The sequence below is a fragment of the Canis lupus genome, chromosome 14 (assembly GCF_048164855.1).
Source record: "Canis lupus baileyi chromosome 14, mCanLup2.hap1, whole genome shotgun sequence".
NCBI lineage: Eukaryota > Metazoa > Chordata > Mammalia > Carnivora > Canidae > Canis > Canis lupus.
The window spans coordinates 62,894,528-62,922,371 of record NC_132851.1 but is presented as its reverse complement, the minus strand read 5'-3'; the positions used below and the strand labels follow the sequence as shown (position 1 = coordinate 62,922,371).

Sequence of the window (27,844 nt, the reverse complement as noted above, 5' to 3'; positions counted from 1 at the left end):
GAAATGAACACAAAGAATTCTGTGTTTGTTAGCAGTCTACAGTAACAGCATCACCAGCATATTAAAGGAGGTGTCACATTGCACAGAGATTATTTTTCAAATTGTTTTTGCATCACATTTTCTTCTGACCAGAAAGAATCTAATCCCACAGAACAAATCAGTGTGTGTGTGTGTGTGTGTGTGTGTGTGTGTGTGTGTAGGCAGGAGAGGGGAATCATAAGTAATATATTCCCAAAATACTGTACACTCTTCCTGTGTGCAACATAGAGGATATCTAGATAAGGATGAAGTCTCAAGGCATATTGTGAAAATCTACACAAAAAATACAGATTTATATTATTTGAGAAATAGCACTGTGTGTACAGGGCAAGATAACTGCATAAAGTTACCTGAAAACACTGAGAATCTAGCAGGAAAGTGCTTCCGAGTTCTAGGTGACTGAGTGGACTCAAGACCTCAGAGAAACATGAAGTGATGAAGACAGAAATATGATATCAACTACCTTTATCAAAGAAAATATTTTTCACTGTAGGCTAGTGCTTAAAGTTTCCTGTAGGTGGGGCATCTCCCCTCTACCGCTTCTTAAATACGGTTGCCATTAGTTGACAAACTTGAAGCTTTCTAAGTATCTACCTCTGATCAGGCAAGGGCTGAGGCTTATGGGATGTAGCATTGACCCCAAACCTTTCCCATGGAGTGAGTCAAGAATGGTCATTTTAGAGTCAGTAGGGGAGCCTGAGACTGTTGGTGGCTCCTCTGCAGTATCCAGTGGCATTGACAATGGCCTCGGAGCACTGCTAGAGCACAGACGCCTGCTACCCCGCAAGTATGTACATATGGTGGCACATAATTTGATCACTCAACAAGAATTTCCTCAATGCCTTTACTTTGACTGGCACTAGAGATACCACAGTGAACAACATGGACACAAACCGTGTCTTCATGAATGTCACATACTCAAAAACACCTGCTTCTAAACCAACCAAGGTGGATTCAGCAGTTATCCAGTTTCCTCAAGGCAAGCAGTCAGCGCTCTGGTACTGCTAGATGGAGCGAGATCAGGGGGAGGCTGAGTGGTTACACAGCTCTGTAGCACGGGGAAGATTGCAGTTAGATGTTTAGCAGGAACGGAACTGAGAAGTGGGAGGACTGCCCAAGGACTGGGCAAGGACTGGGCATGCTCAAGGCCAGGACCATGCTCTGTTCTAGACCCAGGGCCAGGAGCCTTGGGTCCTAACTAGCAGCAAGATGAGAGATGGCCTTTTGGCTAGGAGTTCCTTTCCCTTTTGAAGGGCTGGGTTCTGTTAGGTTTAGCTCTCTTGAGAAGTACACACAAAGAAACAGAAAGCCATCTATGGGCTATGTTAAGGGCAAGTGAATACCAATCATACAATGATGTCAAGCACAAAAAGATGGCAGGGATCAATCTGGAGAGAAAAATAGAGTGCAGTGGTTAGGAGCACAGTTTCTATAGTCGGGTGACCTGGGTTGGAACTCTAACACATTTATTTCCTATCTGTAAACATCTACCCTTTCTTAGCTTCAATTACTCCATCTGCAAAATGTAGCCAAAATAATCCCTACAACCTCATCAGTTTGTTATAAGAATTAAATAAGATAAGCCACGAAAGTGCTTAACATAACATCTGGAACATAATAAACTCTCCTAATGTATGTTAACTGTTGTTATTTCAAGTTCCATGAGGCCTCTTTGGCTGCAGAAACCACTGGAATAACTAAATAATCTACCATCAGGAGGTCTTTAGAAGGAATCATCAATTCCAAGAAACAAGATATAAAAGCCCAGTAATAATATGGAACTGCCACTCAACTAATTTTGGTTGGAAGTATCTGGAATCCCTGCAGGAAAAGGATGTTTCCCAGGGCTCAGTATTAGAGGAAACTCCCAACTCTTAAGTTTTGTGTTAGTTAAGTGTTGACACAGGCAGTTCAGGATGGTCTGGCAAAGATGGCCATATGACACAGGTTGATGAATATATTCTTTCCAGTCCAGTAGGTTATAAATCACTGGAAGACCAGCAGTCTTTTTGCAAAGGCAAAAAATAAGTTATTTCTTTTTTTTTTTCATCTTCCCCAGTTTTTATCCAGCAAATCCAATTTGTTGACAATTTAGATACACTAGAAGTTGTTCAAAGGAGTGGAGGGGAGATGGCTATTTAAAGGAGAGTGCTTCTCCTTTTCCTCATAAACAGAAGAGAAGTAGGGAGTAGCAAATGAATCCCAATCTTTAATTCCTTGGCAGAGAGCCCCAGGGGGTGTGTGCCCCTAGCCCCACTAGGGAATAGACCTGTATGACTGGAACCACTACCAGACACCTGGGACATGTTGCTTCTTTAGTTAGGAGAAGAGGCATTCTTAGCTTTCCATAAACTGAACATTGAAGCTCTAAACCTGCTCTTAGTTAATGGCAACTTACTTTTTCCTATTGCTTAGGCCAAAAACTTTTAACTACCCGCATAACTCTTCTCTTTTTGTCATATCCTACATCTAATAGGTCAGCAAATTACCTTCAAAATGTACTCAGGATGCTGTCACTTCTCACCACCTCCACTGCTCCCTTGTCTAAGACACCATTTTATCTTCTGTGGTTTCCTGCCTCTTATCTCATCTTCCTGATTCTGTACTTGCCCCCTTCAGTCCATTGTCAGGGTAATCAGTATAATCATGTTAAAATTTAGGTCACATAATGTGATAGGCAAAATAATGCCCTCCCCAAGGATGTATAGGTTCTGCTTCCCGGAACCTATGAGTATGTAATGTTGCATGGCTAGAGAGAATTAGATCACACACACAATTAAACCTGCTAATCAAATGACCTTGGGATTGGGGAAATGATCCAAAATGATTTTGGTAGCTCCAATGTAATCACCGGGATTCTCAAAAATAAAGGGGGAGGCAGAAGAGTCAGTGACAGAGTGATGCACTGTGAGAAAGACCCAACTGGCCATTTCTGGCTTTGAAGATGGAGAAAGGGGCCACAGGCCAAGAAATGCAGGTCACCTTTACAGGCTGAAAAAGGCAAGGGTATGCATTCTTTACCAGAGCCTTCAGAAAGGACACAGCCCTGTCAACACCCTGACTTTAGCACATTGAGACCCATTTCAGCAGATCTTAAGACAATAAATTTGTGTTGTGTTAAGCCATCATATTTATAGTAATTTGATATAGGAGCCATAGGAAACTAATATAAATAGATTATCTTTTAGTTTAGTTATTAGTTTCCTAAATTGATGCATGTAATATATATGGAAGAAATATATCCAATACATATGTGGGCAAAATATTATATATTTGGAAGAAACCCTCAGCAATGGTATTCTTATCAAATATGACACTATTATATCATGAGTATAAAAGTAGCTAAAAAGACAACTATTAATATGATTCATTTCTTACATTTACATTTCTTAAAATTTGTAGGGAAAAAAGCTACCTTATTAATAATATTGCCTAACCTCATTAAAAATCACAGCCAGGGCGATATGTTCCATATAAAATATTCACTTCTATTTCCCCTTCCTTTCCCTTAAATTGTACAGTACAGTTCAGGTACAGCAGAAATCACTCCTGGGGAGTGTTTATCATCAGACATGCATTTCTAAGACACTGGATCCAGTTTAAACTTCATAGTACGGAAATTGATTTTTCCCAGGCTACTTTTGTATTCAACTCCAAATCTTCTAATTGGAGAAAGCATGTCGGGGTGCTATTTTAGAAGATTGTTCAGGTCTTACCTTATACTAAAATTAAACTTTAATTTGAACGAGGGAAAACTGACAGTAGAACTATAAAGTGCCCTAAAAATGTCAAGTGCTGAGTAAATACAGCTTTTACTAGATACACTCTAGGACCTGTGAACAAGAGCTTTAACTTTAAGGAGATAAGAATCACTCTCTTGAGGTCATTCTCACATTTCCAAGCACATTTAGAAAAAAAAAAAAAAACATGAATTCCCCTTCATGTTTTTTGTTTATTTTACTTTCCATTTTCATCAAACTTAAGCTCTCGCAAAAACTCTAAAACAACAACCTTTTTTGTGCCAATATATAAAGAAATGAAATTAGAAACTCATAGTTCTTAATTCCTTTCTAGCTTTTATTGCTAATGATTAGAAGTGCCAAGGTTTTCGTGAGAAACCGGTTTTCACAAGATTTCATACACAATTCTGTGGATTCGAGGGCTTCAAATCTAGCTTGGACAGATATAATTTGTGGCTGTCCCTCCAGTCAAATACTAAGTCCCTCCAAGGTCCAACTTCAATATCCTAGGAATATAAACTATGACAATCTAAGTTAAACACAAATTAAGACAATTCATATATAGCAAGGGCTTGCTATTAAAAAAAAATTTTGTTTTTCTTTTTTTTTTAATGATACACAGATGTGCTAAAATGTAAGACAATTCCTATCTCCATTCATGAATAAGGCAAAAAAAAAGTGTGTTTCAACTAAGATCCTTTTATATCAGACTGGTTTTGAGCTCATTTATTTATTTATTTAAATAGATTTTATTTATTTATTTGTCAGAGAGAGAAAGCACAAGCAGGGGGAGTGGCAGGCAGAGGGAGAGGAAGAAGCAGGCTCCCTGCAGGGAGGCCGATGTGGGGCTCAGGATCCGAGATCATGACCTGATCTGAAGGCAGACACTTAACCGACTGAGCCACCCAGGTGCCCCAAGCTCTTTTATTTTTGTTTACCATTTTTTAATTATAAAAATGAAAAGAAGAAAAATATTTCTGTCCTCTGCAGAATTAATTATAAAATTTCTCAACTAATCAAATAAGAAACAATAAGAAATAACCTTAAATATTTAAACTATCAAAGCAAAGAAGATATTACATGGATGGGAAGAGAAATTCAAATAACCATACACTGTTCTCTTGTTCTGGGGCAAAAACCACCTAATAAATCTACTATAAACATACTCTTCATGAAAGATGGTGCTTATTAATTATTAAGAGAGTCATAATTATGAAGACACCAGCAGGGAGAAACTAGTTAATTTGCAGGGGGAAAAAATGAATTTGGTTTCTCTGAAGCCCCAGAAGACATTTGGTTTTCACTTTGTGAGGGCTGCAGCTGCTCCTAAATTAACAGGGGAAAGGCTGTGAGCCTGCAGAGCTGCTCTCAATGGATGGAGCTGTTACAGAGACAAGTACAGCAGCAGGGACCCTGTGGGTTCTCAATAAGTATTAATTCATGATGTCAATTCATCTCACGATGGTGGTGCTTGGAAACCACTAAACAACAGTGGAAAAAAAGCATTTAATGTAGATGAGAAAAAGTATATCAGACAAATATGTATACCAGACAAATATGTGCCTTTTGGCAATCATGAAAAAGTACAAAATACTATGAGAATTTTGAAATTTGATCCCCGCCCCCCCCAGGAGCCAAAGCATAGCACTAAAAAAGAAATAAGCATTGGTATCAGTGTAGCAATCATAATACACTGTACTTTGAATCAATAAAGCCCACTATAGTTAGAATTCAATAAAAGGAAAGTCTGATTTAGACTCCAGGATTTAAATGCTGTGAATTTTAGAGTCAGAGATTTGGGGAACAAAGAAGGGAATTGGATTGGGCACTTCCTCTGGGCGGTTCTTAGAGCTTCCCGATGGAAGTCTACCTTTAAAAAAATTGTTTTTCCAAGCATGGAACAGAGGGGTGTAGGCCTACAAAGTGGGTCAGCAGGAATGCTAGTGAGACTTCAGCCCACTCGGGCCTCTTCCTGCATCCTGCTTCAAAACTGAGCAGCAGAACAACAGCAAAACAAACCTAGTAAGTGTGTGCCAGAAGCAAATGATCAAATTACATGGGACATACTGCGTCTCAATCTGGACATTATATTCTAAGTAGAAAGTGAAAATCTGGAGCTGATCCAGAGATGGGTACCAGAGGAATAGGATTCCAGAAAACTCACTGCATTAAAAACAATGGTAGCCCTTGAGAAGTTGTGGGGAAAACTGTTTTCAAATATGTGAAATCTGTCACAGGCAAGAAAGACAAACTTGTTCTGTGTAGCCTCTGAGGGCAAGGGCAGACCCCATGGACAGAGGGTGTGGCAGAGAAGATTTGTGTATCTATGAGGAATGCCCTCAGAGATAGGAGTTCCTGTCCTAGGAAGCATTCAAGCAGCCCACAGATGACCACTTGTCAGAAATAAGAGGCAGTATCGGACTACATGGTATTCAAAGGCCCAACACGGAAATGCAATGACTAAGGCTCAATCATCAAAATTTCTTTGCCCTCAAATAGGGTCTTCTTGATATATCCCCGCAGAAAATATTATAATAAAGGGTGCCAGGGGTTCCTGGGTGGCTCAGTCAATTAAGCATCTGACTCTTGACTTCAGCTCAGGTCATGGTCTCAGAGTCCTGGGACTGAGCCTTGGCTCAGGCTCCACACTCCATGGGGAGCCTGCTTGAGATTCTTGTTCTCCCTCTCCCTCTGGCTCTCCCCTACCCCTACCCCACTGAATACCTGTGCTATCTCTAAAATAAATAAATTACCTCTAAAAAAAAGTTCTAGGACTTAAAAATTGGTTTTATAATAATACTAAGATACAAAAATTAAATTTTATTGGTGTTCAATTTACTAACATACAGAATAACCCCCAGTGCAAAGAATTAAGTCACATATATAAATAAGACTATTTGAAAATTGAGTAGGAGACCATTTTGTGTTAATGAGTGGATTTCAACGCTGGTGACTTTTCTATGATGGGCAAGTAAGGTGAAAGTGTTTAGGACCAACAAAGTACCAGGATCAAAATTATTGTCCACAGATTGCTTCTGTGGCACCGTTTAAGCGCTCACAAAACACTTGGCAGATCTGTGCTCCCAGCCTTATTTTTCTTAGGGCTCAATTTAGGTTGACTGCCTTTTTGGTCATATATCTATAAGAATTGAAGTATTTATATCTTTCTTAAAAGTTTAAGAGGTTGAGTTGTACTTATAATCAAATATCCCCTTGTCACTCTTAAGAAAAACATATGAAAATCAATTTTGGATAAAACGAATTTGACTTCGAAAATCACTTTCCTTGGTACAAAATAACACAAGAATTTGAAAATCTGATTCCCTTTCACTATCAACAAAGCCATTTTCTGAATGAGCTTCAATGGCATGATGTGGTCTGTTGTTTCTGCAAAAGCCAGCTAAATGTCACCCAGTATTACTAACACTAGAATGGGACAGAGAATACATGCCTATTTTTTACTAATTTTTGGATATATTATTTGTTTTAGTTTGATAGTTTTTACCATTCATCAAGAGAGTTTCTGGGAGAAAAAGAAAACAGAAAGGATGTCACCTGATTCTTATAAAGGTTTTTTTTTTAATCAACTAAAAACATCTAACTTTAATAGAACTGTCACAGGCCAAAATGTCAACTAAAAGTCATGGAGTTAAAAATATAGTAAATTGTGGAATTCTAGTCTGTGTTCCACATGGATGAAGACTAAATGTATCACCTAACTATAATGCTCATTATATTTCCACTAAAATTCCTGAAGCCCTATACTTTTTTCTTATTCATATAGCCAGTTCCTCAAAGACCACCATCAATTTACTTAGGTGACAGGAAAGCACCAAAGTGTGATTCCACAGAAGATAGTAAGCATGAATGGAGCAGAAGGATCAAAATGAGTCACACACATTTGAAAACCCAGAAATCTAACTTATTCAACAATATATATTTAGTTCCTACTAGGGGCCAGGTTTATGAATTACCTGTCTTTGTACCCCTACCACCCAGTATTGTAACAAGCACACATTAGGGTCACAATATTTTTTCAATATGGAATGAATATACTAATTATAGGATACTGTTTTTTTTTTTTTTAAGGACATCAAAGAACATTCTGCTCAAGTGTCATCTAAATAAAGTGTAGAAAGTGTCACAGCTATTGATGTTATCTGGTATTTATTTAACTGACAATAACAATCAGGAGGCATATTAAAAAAGAATCTCGGGGCGCCTGGGTAGTCCAGTCAGTTAAGTGTCCGACTCTTGATTTCAGCTCAGGCCATGATCTCAAGGTCATGGATTAAGCTCCACCTCAGCAGGGCATGGAGCCTGCTTTAGATTCTCTCTCTTCCTCTCCTTCTGCCCCTCCTCTATTTCTCTCCCCTCTCGGGAAAAAAAAAAAAAAAAATCTTACTATTACATCAATTCATGTGAGGGTCAAAACTGTTACTTATTCTAATGCAGGGAAAAGAGGAAATAAAGTAGTTCCTTAAGAGAGACATTTTCATACCAAATATGTACATCAGCCAGCCACACCATATTTGACTATGTATCAAAGTATCAATAAATTTTGCCCAATTCAGAGGATATATGGCTTTATGAGTTCTACTACTACTAATCACAATCTACTACTAATCACAATTCTGCTCTAAGCCACTGCTTTCATTTTACCAGCACATATGCAGAGATGGCATCTCTGTTGCATGCATATGATCACTCATTGGTATGGCACTCTGGAAGAACATTTCATGTCCACACCCTGAGCCAGCCATCTGCCACAGAAGATCACAGATGATGCTGTGATGCTCCCACAGAAAGCTTTGATGCCAAAAGCCTTTGACTAAAGACTTGAGGCTGATGTAGCAGACGAGTAACTGTATGGGGTAACAGTCTGATACACCCCTCTAAAAAGAATGTAGAGCACAAAGAAGACAGGCAATGCAGTACTGGTATTCCATTCGTGTTCCCCTCAGCATTAGGGTTCTCTAGATGTGCCCAATATACAAATTAACTTCCTGATAGACACAGGATAACAAACTCTTTTGCCTTAAGTGCTCACACTGATGGATTACAACTAGCTTCCTCAGGGAGAGAAGAATGGATAACTGACCCTGGTCTTGGCCAAGGTAATGACTGGCTAAACTAGGGGAATAGAAGTCTAAGTATAAGGGAAAGAGACTAGAGCAGGATAACCGAGGGGACCATGACCAGTTGAATTTGTTTAAAAAACAAAACAAAACTTAGGCAATTGCAATGAGTATCATCTTTTGTCACACCAGATCTATTTTGAACTCCTTGTCACCAGGCTCCCTGCCTTGGGAGACGGACTGTGTGGTTTGCAGTAGGTTCTCTTGCTCTCTAGCTGGGTTTAGCCTGGAGTAGCCTGGGAAGGCCATCAGAAGGAAAAGAGAGATCAAAGTATTTATTCTCATAGCTGGGACGCTGCATCAGGCTAGCTACATCCCTCAGCCCAAGGTCACTGCAGCTGCCAGGACAGTGTTTTCCACCCTTTGGTTGAGACTCTTCTGGGTTCCAGCAAACCACTCCCTTTGCGACACCTTTGGGCCAAGGATAGATAATAATAACTCCACAGTATGAGCACTGGACACTACACTCTCCCTTGTGGGCCCCCTAAACCTAAATGCACTTCTATAAATAATGCTTTTGGTAAACCCCTCAAGTCACCCCATCTGAGTGTATAATGTTTCCTGATGAGAATAGACTGATAGACCGAATATGATTTGAGATTTTGATTTGGGTGATTGGGAGGGTAGGTGATATTATTAGCTGAGATAAAGAATACAGGAACGTTCAAATGTGGAAAGAAAAACCACACGTTGAATTTGCTATATAATAACTGTGGCTCATCCACAGTGAGAGGCTGGTAGCAGTGCTAAATCAGACCTGCATAAAGATGGAGATAATAATTAATTTTTTTTAAATTTGTAAGTCCTGTTCATTGCTATAAGCTCTAGCTTAAAATGGAGAATTCATTTAATTTAGGAGATGGAGTCAGCAAACTCTCTTTAACATTACACAACACTAGAGCTCAAAAGGATGTTAATTGTCTTCTAGCTGAGCACTCATTTTATGGGTGTAGGAACGAAAGTCCACAGTTAGCTATCAAAGGGCACACTGTGAGTTAATGGCAGTGCTGGCACTACAATCTACAGCCTCCAGGTTCTCACATCTGTGCTTTTTCCACCAAATGCAGCATTTATCCCTACTTCACTCCACTCCACTAGTCATCCAGTATGGACTACTTAGTCTGTGTCCAGCCTTGTGCTAATTGATGTGAAGAATAAAATAGAAGTAAAGCAGTTCTCCAGCAGTTTACAGTCTTAATTGACTAACATACAAATGTTTAGAAATGAGAGTGCAGGGGATCCCTGGGTGGCGCAGCGGTTTGGCGCCTGCCTTTGGCCCAGGGCGCGATCCTGGAGACCCGGGATCGAGTCCCACATCAGGCTCCCGGTGCATGGAGCCTGCTTCTCCCTCTGCCTATGTCTCTGCCTCTCTCTCTCTCTCTCTATCATAAATAAATAAAAATTAAAAAAAAAAAAAAAAAAAAGAAATGAGAGTGCAAGAGAGAAATGGCTGGCCAGGCTAAAGGAAAACAGGATATCTTAGGATATCTTGGATGACAAGGGCACTGTCATCCAGCATTAGCATTTTAAGATTTTAGTGGTTTCATGTCAATTGTTTGTGTGAGAGAGGAAGTAGTGACAATTGGCTTGATTGTTGTCACAGTAATCGAGGACTGTCCAATTTACTGTGTTTAAGCATACACGTTTTATTTGAACATAATACATAAGCCTAAGAATCTATAAACCTATTGCTCTCTATCTATGGAGATCACCTTTCTAAATGAGAGTTTCAATCCAACTATATTTTGGCAAATGAGAGAGAAAAAAAGATGTTCTTACTACTCGTGCACATATGAATTTATGTATGTATTGCAATTATTTAGTTGTAAATATAAAGTGAGTAGGAGAAATAATGGTCTGAAAGCCTACACACCTCAACATTGCTCCTTAGAAATCAGTCACATATGTTTTCTCCTCCCTGTTTATTTTATGGTTGCTATACACAACTGTAAACTATGCTAAGAAACCTCTTCATAGGAATTATAACTGGAAATGCTATCATTATTCTGTCTTCACATGCTCACGACTTTCTTAGCAGCATTTATCAACCCTGAGACATGACCTGCTTGTGCTCTTATAAAGTGAAAATTCCTTTAAGTTTGTTTTCAATCTGGGAGTTATCGCTGGAAGAAAAAGGTGATGCCTACATGGGTAGTTGAAATGATCTCTATTATCTTAAGGCTGAAACAAGTTTATTTTGCAAATTACAACTTACATCTGTTTCACAAGTTTTCTACTTTTTACCGGCTATGTCTATATAATTTCAGGCTTTGGCAAGTGGAAGAGATAAAAAGGGTAATAATTCCCAAGGTGTGACAGAAAGAGAGAGAGAGAGAGAGAGAGAGAGAGAGAGGTCTAATGAATTAATAACTAAGAAGGAAAATTCTCAGTAGCAAGGAAGAAGTCGTCCCCAAGAAGATTAATAAGATTAATAATTTTATAAAAGAGACCCCATGGAGAGCCCTAGCCCTTCCTCTATGATTGGACACTGGACACAGTGAAAGGCACTGGCTATGAGCCAGGAGGAGGGCCCTCAACCAACCTTGCTGGTACCTGGTCCTGGACTTCCCAGCCTCCAGAACCATGAGAAATAAATTTCTGTGGTTTACAAGCTACCTAGTTTTTGGTATTTTGTTATAGCAGCCCAAACAGACTAAAAACAATTATTAACACTTCCCTTAATTTCCAATTTTATAAGAAAACCAAATTTTTACAAGAAAAAGTAAAAAAAAATCCTAGGTTAAACTGGATATATTATGTTTCATTCCATAGGAATTGAAAGAAAGGTATTTCAGCAACTGCATCTCATGTCTACTAAAATCTTTCCAAAAACAAAACACAAGGGGAGAGATTTCATGAGATTCCAGCTGCAAAGAGCAGCTCATTGATAAAAATCAAGTATAATCAAGATTACCTGGGAAATATCAACATCCTGAACACTGAGAATTGAACTGCAAAGCAAAGGATTATCTTAGTTTCACTCTGCAGCTTAAAAAACAAAATGCCATTAACTAAATGTTGGTCTTATCTTGTAGTCTGTCCATGAACCACAGTTTTGACTTCACGTTCACCCAAGCATATTAACGGGAGACAGGATGTCTGCACAACCCAGCTCAATTATCTGTTTTTCTCTACTACGGCATTCATCATTATGGGAAGGAAAATTTGGCTCAGATGACGCTCATATCTTATCCCAATACCGGTGTAACAACACAGTTTAAGTGTACTCCCACAGCCCATAATTCAACTACTAAATTACCAAAGTACAGCTCATGAATAAGAAATCCTACATCAAAACTCCTTGCTAATATGAAGAGTTTTTGCTTATGTACTTTAAAACTATGAATTTAAAGGGTCTTTTTCTTACTCATGCATTTGTAGATGCTAGAATACATCCCACCTTTTCCCTCAGTACAATAAGAATTATGATAGACTTTATGACAGAATTATGTGAGCAAAATCTTTGGAAGGCTTTTCAAAGCTCGACTGCAACTAGGTTAAAAATACATAATACGCATATGGACAAAGACTGGAAATCAATTTTTAAATGCACAAGACTGTATTGTGAAAGCTGAATTACAGGTGACTTTTTCATTCTGTAACACTGTATTATTGTTGGTACAGTATAAATTCAGTGAAAGTTATTTAAAGCTCAGGTACTTACCGTGGTTGGAAAATAACGGCTAGTTTTAAATTTTTTCAGAGCCATAGATGAGGTGTAGGTGCCCAAGAAGAGGATGAAAGACATGAGTGTGATATCAGGAACAAAATCACAGTTGTTCCCCACAAGCTTTCCTCCATATTTCAAACACTTCTTCGTTGACAAAAGTGCCCAGTCAAAGGTAGCATTATGGTACTAAAAAAGAAAAACATGAAAATTTTTCTAGAGAACATCAATACATCAAAAGCAGTATTTGATATTTGAAGGGTTATGTAGGGATTAGGCTAAAAGTCTCTGTAGAACAGTTGGCAGGTAACTACTGGAGGGTGAAACTTGATGAAGTGTTAATGCAATAACAGGTAAGGGAGGCCAGAGGCTAGCAATTATTGAAAATACAATGAAAATGATGCAATCCCTTACCTAGTTTGATCTATAGTCCTACAATCATCCATTTGTTCAACAGAAGCAAACCACAAAGTCGTTCTTTCCTGTCACCCTTCCTGAGAGTAAACTGAGACACACTAATATCCAAAATGTGAGACTCTCTGAAACACCTTTGTTGTTCAAAAACTACTTCCTTTGCAGTGCACAGCTTCTTTGGATTCAAGCTGATGGCCCTATGGTGAATGCTCTCTCAAAGTTTTACTGGGTTAACCATGAATTTACCCAGCACTTTTACAAAAGAGCTATTTCTTTTCTAAATAACTAGAGACTGGTGGCTTAAGGAATTAACTTTTTTTTTTTAATTTTTTTTTTTATTTATTTATGATAGTCACACAGAGAGAGAGAGGGAGGCAGAGACACAGGCAGAGGGAGAAGCAGGCTCCATGCACCGGGAGCCTGATGTGGGATTCGATCCCGGGTCTCCAGGATCGCGCCCTGGGCCAAAGGCAGGCGCCAAACCGCTGCGCCACCCAGGGATCCCGGCTTAAGGAATTAAACTATAAAAATGCTGATGGTTTTAGTTGCATACCCTGATAAAATATAGCTTTTGTTCTTGTTGACTCCAGGTCAGCTTCATGAGTATCCAGTATTGGAATATGCTGTAATGGGCTACGGAGTTGTGTGGAGGATGTCTAATCTATTCCTATATTATATGAGCTCAAGCTCATGAGTCAATTTTCAAATATTCTTCTATCTCATGAACTATCATGTTGTAAATACTTGTGTTTTTTTTAAGATTTTATATATTTATTTATTTATTTAAGATTTTATTTATTTATTCCTGAGAGACACACACAGAGAGAAGCAGACATAGGCAGAGGGAGAAGGAGGCTCCAAGCAGGAGCCCGATGTGGGACTTGATCGCAGGACTCCAGGATCGTGTCCCAAGCCAAAGGCAGACGCTTAAGTGCCGAGCCACCCAGGGCCCCAAGATTTTATATATTTATTTGACAGAGAGATGGAACACAAGTAGGGAGAGAAGGGGAGGGAGAGGGAGAAGCAGACTCTCCGCTGAGCGAGGAGCCCGATGTGGGGCTGGATCCCAGGATCCTGGAATCATGACCCGAGCCGAAGGCAGACACTTAACCAACTGAGCCACGGAAGCACCCCTTGTCAGTATCTCTATAGCAGCTAACTCCTGTTCCTATTTTCTGTTTCTAATATGCAGGAGAATTCTTCTGCTTACATAGTGGATGAGGTCAGGGCACTCATCCCCTAGCTGCTCAGAGTTTAAGCCCCTGCCAGCTCATACCTGCCTCCTTCTCTACAGAACCGTCTTCAGTCACGTAAGAGCTACCTCACCTAAAATGCTATGCCTTCTTGCAGCCACGTACAGATCAACACTAATGGGGGTGCTGACTAAAATTCCCCCTCAATGTTTTGAAATCATGTGTGATGGTATTTGGGAGGTGATTTGGTCATGAGAAAGGAACCTTCATGAATGAGATTCAGGCCTGTATAAAACAGACCCCAGAGAGCTGCTTTGTCTCATCTACCATATGAAGATACAATGAGAAGAAGGATGTCTATGAACTAGGAACTGGGTCCTCATCAGACACTGAATCTGCCATTGCCGTGGTCTTGGACTTCCTCTTTGGTCCAGGGCTAATGAGTATGTCATGTGCTAACAGGAGAGTTACTTGAGAATACCTGGCAAATAAATATGGAAAGATAAATTTCTCCTGTCCTTTGGGGCAAGAGTTAGTTCTACTTCACACCAAACACATCATCAATATCCTTTACTATTCAATGAATTTTTGTGATGTAAGTAACCTAGTCATAAAAGATCACACATGTAAAAGAAGACTCTCTGACCAGAAAGAGTTCATATTTTTATAGAGCTCAATAGGTAAAGTGCTTACATAAGTCAATAAAAAAAAAAAATAAAACCTGGATCATTCCCTGAAATCTTTTTTTTCAGTATTAAGCTTCAACTTATAAACAGCTGAATTACATAATTATTCTTTTATCAGACTCTTCTTCTGAGAGGTAATTAATCATGTCTCATCTTGTCTTTCAGATTTCTGCATTTGGATGTTTTTAGCAGAACACATTTAAAGTTTAGAGGTCATGATAGGCAACAGATTTCTTTAAGATCAGCAAAAATTTACCATAATATCACTTTAGCACTTTAATATCAACAGATTTCTTCTTTATAACACAAACAAGTAAGCTGTGTTAAGACAATCCCAACAGGCAATTTTTATTGATTTTCTGACAAAGATTGAGGATGAGGCAAAAAACAATACATGTGTACATAAAAATGATAGATATGTTTTCTCATTTACATCAACTTAATATGCCAATATCACTATTTTGTAAGCCTAAATAATTCTTTGAATCATCATATAGACAAGTTAGTCTCCAAACTATATAAGGACTTTAGTATAAAAGCTTTAGGCATCATGCACAGACATCTCAGGATATGTGTGTGTGTGTGTGTGTGTGTTTGTGTATATAGTTTCCCACTCCCATAAGTTTAACTCTAGCGAATAAATAGTTCTATTTAAGTATCACTGAAGATCTATAAAATCTTTAAAATTATTTTAAATTAAGTCTTTCAAATTTAAAATTTAAATCTTTAAAAAATTTTTAAAAGATTTTATTTATTTATTTGAGAGAAAGAGAATGAGTGGTGGGGAGGGGCAGAGGGAAAGAGAGAGAAGCAGACTCCCTGCTGAGCAGGAAGCCTGATGCAGGGCTCCATTCCAGGACTCTAAGATCATAACCTGAGCCAAAGGTATACGCTCAACCAACTGAACCACCCAGGTACCCATATTACTTGTGTTATTTCTGTGTTATTATTCCATATAAGCAGATATCAGTGAAGATTTACTCCTTAGGACTTCAGGCAACATTCATATCACCAAAAAAGCTGTAAGACAAAAGCCTCCTGAATGAAGCTCAGGGAAGAAAATGGCTTGTATAAGTGGTTATGGGTAAGATATAGTCCTATTTGGGATGTTGGTTTTTTTTTTTTTTTTTTTTAATTTTAGGACACTGAGGTGGCTCAGTTGGTTAAGTGTCTGCCTTTGGCTTAGGCCATGATCCCGGGGTAGTGAAATTGAGGCCCACATTGGTCTCTGATCAGCAGGGAGTCTGATGAAAGAGTACTATGAAGGTTACTATTATCACAATACAGAAGAGTACTCTCCTGTACACACGCAAACCACTCTGATCCCACTCAGTAAGTTATGGTGGAAAATGTACAGTCAAGTAACACGGGCTTCTAAAAGAGGGCAATATTGCGTTGGACGTATCCAGCATAGATGTTAAGTGACCTGAAAAAAGAAATCCCTGATCCCCTGAAATATCATGTAAGACGTTGTGTGCGTGAGTATGTCTCTGGGAAAAGCAACCACAGATGTCATTAGAATCTCAAAGGAAGCAATGATGCAAAGAAGCTTTAAAAGTACTGCTCTGGTGCTGTTATAAGTGAGATTATCCCATCCTCATAATAGACATTCTCTTTGTATGTCAACCACACTCACTTACTCTGAGAGCAAATTCACGATCCCAAGACTAACAATGATTTTCAACTCATCAGCAAATGTTCTCCAAATCAAGGAAAGATTCATTGTTTTATAACTACTTCTTGGTAAACTACATCCTGTTTGAATCCTCAGGGGCATTTTAAATTTAACATGTTGAAAACTAATTTCTAATCCCTCTTTAAATCCCATCCCCCTAGGACCCTGCCCATATCTGTTAATAGCAACTTCATCCTTTTAGATTCTAAAAACAGAAAACCTTGAAGTCATTGTTAATTCCTCTCTTTCTCACATGTCACATTATGGCAAAAATGATCTCAAAACGCATCCAAAACTAGGGGTGCCTGGTTGGCTCGGTTGATAGAAGATGTGACTCTTGATCTCAGGGATGTAGGTTTGAGCCCCATGCTGGGTGCAAAGATTGCTTAAAAATAAAATTTTTTTTTAAATTTATTTATCGGAGCACTTTGGTAGCTTACTGGTTGAATGTCTACCTCCACTCAGGTCATGATCCTGGGGTTCTGGGATTGAGTCCTGCATCAGGCTCCTCGCCGAGAGCCTGCTTCTCCCTCTGCCTATGCCTCTGCCTCTCTTTCTCTGCATCTCTCATGAATAAATAAATAAAACCTTTTTATAAAGTTTTAAAATTTTTCATTTATTTATTTGAGAGAGAGAGGAAGAGAGAGCATGAGCAAAGGTGGGGGGGATGAGGGAGAGAGAGAAGCAGACTCCCTGCTGATCAGAGACCAATGTGGGCCTCAATTTCACTACCCCGGGATCATGGCCTAAGCCAAAGGCAGACACTTAACCAACTGAGCCACCTCAGTATCCTAAAATTAAAAAAAAACAACATCCCAAATAGGACTACATCTTACCCATAACCACTTATACAAGCCATTTTCTTCCCTGAGCTTCATTCAGGAGGCTTTTGTCTTACAGCTTTTGTCCTTTATTCTTTATATGTGATCCCTACCCGCCTATGGCTTTGATCTTTATTTCCCATGCAGAATTATATACATCACAATTTACTGCTTACATCAAAAGTTTAAGAACAAAACAAGAGGGAACGTAATTTCAGAAGTCTCCTCTGTCAGAACTCTCAGAGCATGTTATCTCTATTTCTCATGACGCTTGTAACTTTCCATTGCAAGAACACTGTGGTTCTTCTGCACAGAGAGATGTCTAATGGGTCTGGAGACCTGGATCTAGAAGAGATGTCAGGTTTGAAGACATCAACTTAGAGGAAGGAGAAGAGTGTAAAACATCTAAGGTACCAACATAAAGGGAGATATCTCAAAAGATTATAAAAATGCTATAAGAATACTGTGTAAAAGGAAAGGTACACGAGAATGTTGAAAGTCAAGGGAGGAGGAAAGGGTCCTATGTGGAGGAAAGAGGAGAGAGTCTAGTGTTGCAAAGATGATTAAGGATGAAGACAGTAAAATCCGTTGTTTTTTTTCCTCAAATTTAACATGTTCATAACTAACTGAAAACTCCTAATGTTGAACACTGGAGGGAGATTCAAAGGAGAGAACTGAGTTGAGAAGTGAGATGAAAAAATTGAAAAAGTAATCCCAGACTATTTTTTCAAGAAACAGGAGAGTAAATAGGCTATAGCTTGTGAGCACTACAAGATCAAGGCAAGTTCTTTAGGGCTGATGAAGACTTCTACAGTGTTTATGTATGGATAAGAAAGAACCCAGCTATGGGAATGGAAGGAAGGAGGGCATGCTGGAAAAAAAAAGAATGGGGAAAGGAAAATGAAAGATTAAGTGAGAGAGAGACTGACTAGGGCTTTGGTAACTCTTTGTACCAGAGATGGGTAAAGGCAAGAAGTAACAGAAGTATAGGGTATGCAGACCAAAGGGACTGTGTGAGACTGGAAAAAAAAAAAAAAAGGAAAGAAGAACAGACCAAGACAGAGGCAGGGTTCAATTTATGATACATCAGGCTCCCAAAGAAATTTTAGTTAACTGAAATCATTCATCAAGATCCAACTGTTTAATATATTCAAGGAAGATGCCTACCAATTTATCTACCCTATTTATCTGGAGAACAAAATTGAAATAAAATAAACTTTAAATTGAAAGTTGCCAAAAAGGGAGGAGTTAAGATGGCAGAGTAGTTGGGGGACCCTAGGCTTGCCTGGTCCCTTGAACACAGCTAGAGCAACATCAAAACAGTGTGAACAACTAAGAAGTCTATCCGAGGATTCAGAAAAGAATCTGCGCAGTTGGATGGAGAGAACGTGTGAGGTCCGGAGATGTGAATGGAGAGAAAAGCTTCAGTGTTGCAAAAGGGAGGGAGTGCTTCTCATAGAGTGAAGTCAGGGAGAGAGGAGAGAGCAGGAGAGAGAGCAGCGCATGCTGTGGTGACGGGATCCCCTGGGTCGCCCTGGGAGAGATAGATCACCTTCCTGAAGTACATGTGGAACAGGGTATATTGCTTCTCCGGGGACAAAAGGCCTGCTGGGAGCCTCTGAGTGGCCATTCAATAGCAGGGGACAGAGGTGCACACAGAGGGCAGATAACCCAGTCCCAGCTTTTCACTGATTGTCATCATTGACTCCAGCCACTGTGTGTGTGTGTGTGTGTGTGTGTGTGTGTGTGTGTGTGTGTGGCGTGCCATGTGACTGCTTTCCTGGGACAGAACAGTGCTGGGCACATCACTATGAAGCTATCTTCCAGGGCAGAAGAGTAGTCCATGCCTTGACTGTTTGCTTTTCTGTGAAAGCCTCCTGAACAGCAGCAGCCACAGGTTTCCCTCCCCAACCAGCATAGTCAAGAGGGCAAGGCAAGGCGATGCCGTCTTCCACCAGCACACTCCCCCAAGCAGCACGGTCGGACTTCAGAGAGAAAAACAGCAGCTCCAGAGGAGGCTAGAGTCTCTTCTATACCAAATTCTGCCTGCCCTGCGCCCAGCAGGAACATCTTTACCAGGGCAGGTCTGACTGTGAACCCATGCTGTGGGCCTCCCTCCCAGAGGACCAACTCAGCCACTGCATGTACCAAGTCCACTGATCATAAGTGTTCCAAAGTGTCAGCTTCAGTTCTAATAAAAACAGGACCAGGTTATCTATCTATCTATCTTTCTTTCTTTCTTTCTTTCTTTCTTTCTTTCTTTCTTTCTTTCTTTCTTTCTCTCTCTCTCTCTCTCTCTCTCTTTCTTTCTTTCTTTCTTTCTTTCTATTCAGTCATTCATTCATTCTGGTCAGGATTATAGTTTTTTGCTCATCTGTTTGCTTTTTTGTTCTTTTTCCTTTTTTTCTTGGATCAAGCCTTTTTAAAAAAAATAATAATAATAAGGGTAATCTTAACAAACAAATCAAAGCACACCTAGTTAAAGGTACAAACACTCCCCAATGTAAGCGAGGAGGAACTTTGTAGGGACTGACCTGTGGGAAAGAGCAGCCAAAACACAGGAGCAGAGTGTACACAGCATACACCAGAAATATTTCCTAAAGAGCCAGGCCCTGGACAGTGTATGACCCCTTCTTAATAGAGTATTACTCTCAGGAGCAAGAACATAACAAGCTTTCATAATACGCAAAAGACAGTAACCAAGACACAATGGCAGGATGGAGGCATTTTCCCAAAAGAGAGATCAAGAAGAAATCACAGTCTGGGATTCGCTCAAAACAAATATAAGCAATATGTCTGAACAAGAATTTAGATCAACAATTATAGGATTACTAGATGGACTTGAAAGAAGCATAAAAGACACCAGAGAAACCCTGGTGGCAGAGATAAAAAATACTCAGGCAAAAAAAAAAAAAAAAAAAAAGCAAGCTATAATCGAGAAGCAAAATCCACTAGATGTAATCACAAGGATTAAAAAGTAGAGGATCGGGGATCCCTGGGTGGCGCAGCGGTTTAGCGCCTGCCTTTGGCCCAGGGCGCGATCCTGGAGACCTGGGATCGAGTCCCACGTCGGGCTCCCAGTGCATGGAGCCTGCTTCTCCCTCTGCCTGTGTCTCTGCCTCTCTCTCTCTCTCTCTCTCTCTCTCTGGGACTATCATAAATAAATAAATAAATAAATAAATAAATAAATAAATAAGAGCAGAAGGAAAAGCCTGTCTTACGACGACATTTGAAAAAAAATAAAATAAAATAAAAAATAAAAAAATAAAAAGTAGAGGATCAAAAAAAAAACGAAGTAGAGGATCAATAGGTGATATAGAGGATAAAATTATGGAAAATAATGAAGCTGAAAAGAAGAGGGAAAGAAAATTATTAGATCATGAATATAGACCTAGGGAATTCAGTGATTCCACAAAGCACAATAAAATTTATATCATAGGAATCCCAGAAAAAGAGTGGGAATACAGGGCAGAAGGTTTATTTGAACAAATTATAGCTGACAACTTCCCTAATCTGGGAAGGAAAGAGGCATTCAAGTCCAAGAGGCACAGAGAACTCCCCCTCATGATCAACAAAAACAGGTCAACACCACAACATATCACAGTGAAACTTGTAAAATACAAAGACAGAGAATTCTGAAAGCAGCTAGAGACAAAAGGTCCTTAACTATAGGGTAAACACAGCTCTGTCCACACAGAGCTGGCAGGCCAAGAAGGAGTGGCATGATGTATTCAATCTGCTAAATGGGAAAATATGCAGCCAGGAATACTTTATCGAGCAAGGCTATCACTCAGAACAGAAGGAGAGATAAAGAGTTTCTAAGACAAGTAAAAACTGAAGGAGTTCGGGAACACTAAACCAGCTCTGCAAGAAATATTAAAGGAGACCCTTTAAGTGGGAAAGAGAGACCAACAGAAACAAAGACTAGAAAGGAACAGAGAAAATCTACAGGAACAGCAACTTTACAGGTAGTACAATGGCTATATTCATATCTATCAATAATTACTCTGAATGTAAATGGACTGAATGTTCCAAACAAAAGATAGAGGGTATCAGAGTAGATAAAAAAGCAAGACCTATAGATATGCCGCTAACAAGGGACTCATTTTAACCCCCCAAAGACACCTCTAAATTGAAAGTGAGTGGGTGGAGAACCATCTATCACGCTAATAGACATCAAAAGAAAGCTGGAGTGGCCACACTTGCATCAGACAAACTAGATTTTAAACCAAAGACTGTAATAAGAGATGAAGAAGGCACTATATCATAATAAAGGGGTCTATCCAACAAGAAGACCTAAAGCTTGTAAATATTTATGCTGCCAACTTGGGAGCGGCCACATATAAAAATTGATTAATGACAAGCTTAAAGAAACTCATTGATAATAATACAATGATAATAGGAAATGTTAACACCTCACTCACAGCAATGCACAGATCATCTAATCAGAAGACCAACAAGGAAACAAGGCCTTTGAATGATACACTGAACCAGATGGACTTAACAGATATATCAGAGTATTTCATCCTAAAGCTGGAGAACACACATTCTTTTCGAGTGCACATACAATATTCTCCAGAAGAGATCACAAACTGGGTCACAAATCAGGTCTCAACAAGTACAAAGGGACACCTGGCTGCCTCAGTGGTTGAGCGTCTGCCTTTGGCTCAGGGCGTGACCCCAGGATCCAGGATCAAGTCCCGAATCGGGGTCCTTCCAGAGAGCTTGCTTCTCCCTCTGCCTGTGTCTCTGCCTCTCCCTCTCTCTCTCTCTCTCTCTCTCTCTGTCTCATGAGTAAATAAATAAAATCTTAAAAAAAAAACAACAAGTACAAAAAGACTGAGATCATATCAAACATTACCAGACCACAGTGCTATGAAACCTGGAAGTCAACCACAAGAAAAAAATTGCAAAAACCACAAATACATGGAGGTTAAAGAACATCCTGCTAGGGGCACCTAGATGGCTCAGTCAATTAAGCATCTGCTTTCAGCTCAGTTCATGATCTCAGGGTCCTGGGATCAAGCCCCATGCCTGCTTCACCCTCTCTCTCTGCCCTCCCCACCACTCTCCCTTGGCTCATGTGCTTGTTCTTTCATCCCCCCCACCCCAATAAATAAATAAATAAATAAATAAATAAATAAATAAATAAGATCTAAAAAAAAAATTCCTACTAAAGAATGAATGGGTTAACCAGAAAATTAAAGTAAAAAAAAAATACATGGAAGCAAATGAAAATGAAAACATGACAGTCCAAAACCTTTGGGTTGCAGCAAAGGCAGTCATGAGAGGGACATATATAGCAATGCAGACCTTCCTCAAGAAGCAGGAAAAGCCTCAAGTACACAACCTAACCTTACACCTAAAGGACCTGGAAAAAGAACAACAAATAGAAAATAAAGCCTAAAATCAGCAGAAGAAGGGACATAATTAAGATTAGAGCAGAAATAAATGATGCAGAAATTTTAAAAAGTAGAACAAATCAACAAAACTAGAACTGGTTCTTTGAAAGAATTAGCAAAATTGATAAACCCCTAGCCAGCCTTATCAAAAAGAAAAGAGAGAGGACACAAATACATAAAATCATGAATGAAAGGGAGAGATCACAACCAACACTGAAGAAATACAAACAATTATAAGAGACTATTATTAAAAAATATATGTGAACAAATTAGGCAATCTGGAAGAAATGGATAATTCTTAGGAACACATAAACTACCAAAACTAAAACAGGAAAGAAACAGGAAGTTATTACAGCAAAGATATTGAATCAGTAATCAAAAGTCTCCCAACAAAGAGTCCAAGGCTAAATGGATTCTCAGGGAATTCTACCAAACATTTAAAGAAGAATTAATAACTATTCTTCTGAAGCTATTCCAAAAAAATAAAAATGGAAGGAAAACTTCCAAACTATGAGCCCAACATTACCTTGATTCCAAAACCAAAGACCCCAATAAACAGAATTACAGACCAATATCCATGATGAACATGAATGCAAAAATTATTAACAGTACATTAAAAGGACTAAAAGGATTTTTCCACCATGATCAAGTGGGATCTATTCCTGGGCTGCAGGGGTGGTCCAATATCCATCAATCAATTAACATGATACACCACATTAATAAAAAAAAAAAAAAGAACCATATGATCTTCTCAAAAGATGCAGAAAAAGCATTTGACAAAATACAGCACCCATTCTTGATAAAAATACTCACAAAAGTAGGGATAGAAGGACCATACCTCAACATCATGAAGGCCATATACAAAAGACCCATAGCTAATATCATCCTCAATGGGGAAAAACTGAGAGCTTTTCCCTGTCAGGAACATGACAGAGATGTCCACTCTCACCACTGTTGTTCAACATAGTACTAGAAGTGCCAGTCTCAGCAATCAGACAACAAAAAGAAATACAAGGCATCCCAACTGGCAAAGAAGCCAACTTTCACTCTTTGGAGACAACCTGATACCTTACATTTCAAGCCCAAAAGAGTTCACCAAAAAATAGCTAGAAAATAATACATGAATTCAGCAAAGTCATAGGATATAAAATCAACATACAGATATCTGTTGCATTTTTATACAATAGTAAGGAAGCAGTAGAAAGAGAAATCAAGGAATCAATCCCATTTATAATTGCACCAAAAACCATAAGATACCTAAGAAAAAACCTAACCAAAGAGGTAAAAGATCTGTACACTAAAAACTATAGAACTCTTATGAAAGAAATTGAAAAGGACACAAAGAAATGGAAAAAGCATTCCATGCTCATAGTTTGAAATAACAAATATTGTTAAAATGTCCATATTACCCCGAACAAGCTACAGATTCAATGCGATCCCTATAAAAATAACACCAGCATTTTTCACAGAGGTAGAACAAATAATTTAATAGTCACAGTAATACTTAAAACAAAAAGCAAAACAGTGGCATCATAATCCTAGACTTCAAGCTGTACTACAAAGCTGTAATCATCAAGACAGCGTGGTACTGGCACAAAAGCAGACACATAGATCACTGGATTGGAGTAGAGAAGCCCGAAATGGACCCTCAACCATATGGTCAACTAATCTTCAATAAAGCAGTAAAGAATATCCAATGGAAAAAAGTCTCTTCAACAAACAGTGCTTAGAAAACTAGACAGTAACATGCAGAAGAATGAAACTGGACCACTTTATTACACCATACACAAAAATAAATTCAAAAGACCTAAATGTAAGACAGGAAAGCATCAAAATCCTACGGGAGAAAACAGGCAGCAACCTCTTTGACCTCGGCCACAGCAATTTCTTGCTAGACATGTTTCCAGAGGAAAGGGAAACAAAAGTAAAAAAAGTAAAAATGAACTACTGGGACCTCATCAAGATAAAAAGCTTCTGTATAGTGAGGGAATCAATTAAGGAAACTAAAAGGATGGATGGAGTGGGAAAAGATATTTGCAAATGATATATCTGATAAAGGATTAGTATCTAAAATATATAAAGAACTTACACAACTCAATACCAAAAAACAAGACAAGCCAACCCAATTAAAATATGGGCAGAAGATGGGACACATGGGTGGCTCAGTGCTTAAGCATCTGCCTTCAGCTCAGGGTATGATCCTTCTGCCTGTGTCTCTGCCTCTCTGTGTCTCTCGGGAATAGATAAATAAAATATATTTTTTTAAATGGGCAGAAGAGAAACAGATACTTCTCCAAAGACATCCAGATGGCTAACAGACACATGAAAAGATGCTCAACATCACTCAGCATCAGGGAAATACAGATCAAAATCACAATGAGCTACCACTGCACACCTGTCAGAATGGCTAAAATTAACAACTCAGGAAACAACAGATGTTGGTGAGGAGATGTAGAGAGAGGGGTCTTTTGCACTGCTGGTGGGAATGCAAACTGCTGCAGCCACTGCGGAGAACAGTATGGAGGTTCCTCAAAAAGTTAAAAATATTACCTATTACCTAACAATTGTGCTACTAGGCATTTACCCCAAAAATACAAAAATGCTGAATCAAAGGGGCACCTGCACCCCAAAGTTTATAGTAGCACTATCAACAATAGCCATATTATGGAAGAGACCAAATGTCCATCTATCATCTATCGATGAATGGATAAAGAAGAGGTAGGGTGTGTATATATGAATATATACACATATATATATACACACATATATACACACACATACATATATACACATATACACATACACACATATACATGTAATGGAATATTAACCATCAAGAAGAATGAAATCTTGCTATTTGCAAAAATGTGGATGGAAATAGAGTGTATTATGCTAAGCGAAATAAGTCTGTCAGAGAAAGGCAGATATATGATTTCATTCATATGTAGAATTTAAGAAAACAAATAGATGAATAGGGAAAGGGAAGGAAAAATAAGATAAAAATAGAGGGAGACAGACCTTAAGAGACTCTTAAAACAAACTGGGAGTTGCTGGAGGGGCGGTGGGTGAGGGTATGGGCTAAATGGGCAATGGGCATTGAAGAAGATACTTGGGATGAGCACTGGAGGTTATATGTAAATGATGAATCACTAAATTCTACTCCTGAAACCAATACTACACTATATGCTAACTAACTTGAATTTAAATTTAAAAAGATAAATAAAATGAAGTTGCCAAATAAAATATAGGATGCCTAGTTATATCTGAATTTCAGATAAACAGTGAATAATATTTTTAGTATAAGCAAATAGTATATGCAATATAAAGGACATATTTATACTAAAATAATTGTTCAATATTTACCAGAAATTCAAATGTAACTGGGACCCTTGGTTTTGTTTTGTTTTGTTTGCTAACTCTGCAGTTGCTATTTCAATTAGATATAGGCCACTCTGAGTAACAGCAGCATGTGGAAAATAGAAAATGTGGCCAAAAGAAAACAGAAAATACACTAGGTCCTGATTAAATAAAGGAACTGAGACAGTGTTAAGGGAGCAATAAAGAAGAATAAAACAATTTTTAAAAGTTTCCTTGGAGAAATAAAATATGTCCACTTAAATAGTAATTAATAATGCAAGGCAGTAAACGAACTGTCTAAATGAATGGTACAGAGATCAGTAGATTAGAAAAAGGACTGATCGGTTTCATTTAGCATAGAGAAAACAAAATTTAAGCTAAGCCTTGAAAGAGGCTTGTAGAACAAGGTCCTTGTAGAACACTCATATTCCAAAGTGTAGAAAGAAGAGTGGCAGGAGAACAAAACTAAAAAAGAATGACAGAGAGGGTAACAAAAGTGAGTAGAAAAGGAAATAAAAGTGAGAAGCTGAGGATCCCTGGGTGGCTCAGCAGTTTAGCACCTGCCTTCAACCCAGGACGTGATAGTCCCAGGATGGAGTCCCACATCGGCCTCCCTGCATGGAGCCTGCTTCTCCCTCTGCCTCTCTTTCCTCTCTCTCTCTCTCTCTCTCTCTCACTCTCTCATGAATAAATAAATAAAATCTTTTTAAAAAAAAGTGAAAGCTTTGGATATATATTTTTTTCTGCACTGGCACAAACAAAGACATAGAGCATTACACAGGAAGATGAGCAAAGATGCTGATTCAGGTATATACAATGCTTCCTTCACTTATCTGGTAAGTCCTTTCAAAATTTATTGGATGTTCACCATGTGCAGAAACTAGCAGTGAGTGGACAAGGTGAGCCAAAACAGATCGATTGTACAAATGAGCAGTAAAAAAAAATGGTGTAAGAGAAATGGGACCAAGATGTGAAGGATCTTAACTGTGGTCAATCTCAAGAAAAAGAGATGTCAATCTATATTGCTGGATGTCATTTTCTAGAGAATTATTTTGTTTACTTTGAATGGAGTTGTTTGTAAATCTTAAAAGATAAGGTATACTGACAAATGAATTTTAAAATTTAAAATTCTACAGCATCCTCCCAAAGACAAAAGTGGGGGATATGTATGTGAGAGAGGATGAACAGACTGTGGATAGTCCTTGAAACTAGGTGATGTGTATATGGGGTTTCACTGTACTATTCTCCATATTTTACTGCATGTTTTAAATTTTCTATAATATTTTTAAAAGTAGGAACATGTTATATTCAAGGGGATTTAAGGACAGAATGACACTTGACTTTCTCGGTGAGAGAAAATCACAAAGATGTTATGCACAAGAAGATTAATATGACATTCTATTTCCCATGAAAATGAATGCTTACTCCTAAAATCACCCTGAAGGTACATCAAATCAAAGCACTTTTGCTTCCATGTCTGACTGCCAAGCAGAATTTATGAGACTATAATAGTTCTTTGTTCCATGATTAACAGCATCTCCATGTAGACATGATATGCTTCAATGGGTAACATAATAAGCAAAAAAATAAAATAAATAAAAATGAAAGATTCTATATTGCTCTCCTTAGGTATCAACTAGTAAAATATATGCCTTTTAAAATATATACAAATGAAGGTAATGCTATAAATAAAAGTCTCAAGGTTAAGTGGT

The 27,844-nt window shown here is 38.6% G+C and overlaps 1 protein-coding gene across 10 annotated transcripts in view; it reads right to left on the bottom strand.

Annotated features, from left to right (window-relative positions):
* SLC4A4 (solute carrier family 4 member 4) overlaps nt 1-27,844 on the bottom strand; it is a 343,433-nt gene that overhangs the window by 41,845 nt on the left and 273,744 nt on the right. For all 10 annotated transcript variants that reach the window (XM_072775341.1, XM_072775342.1, XM_072775345.1 and 7 more), the window contains one exon: nt 12,582-12,773. In XM_072775341.1, the coding sequence (XP_072631442.1) occupies nt 12,582-12,773 (192 nt within the window). The remainder of the gene's footprint in view (nt 1-12,581; nt 12,774-27,844) is intronic.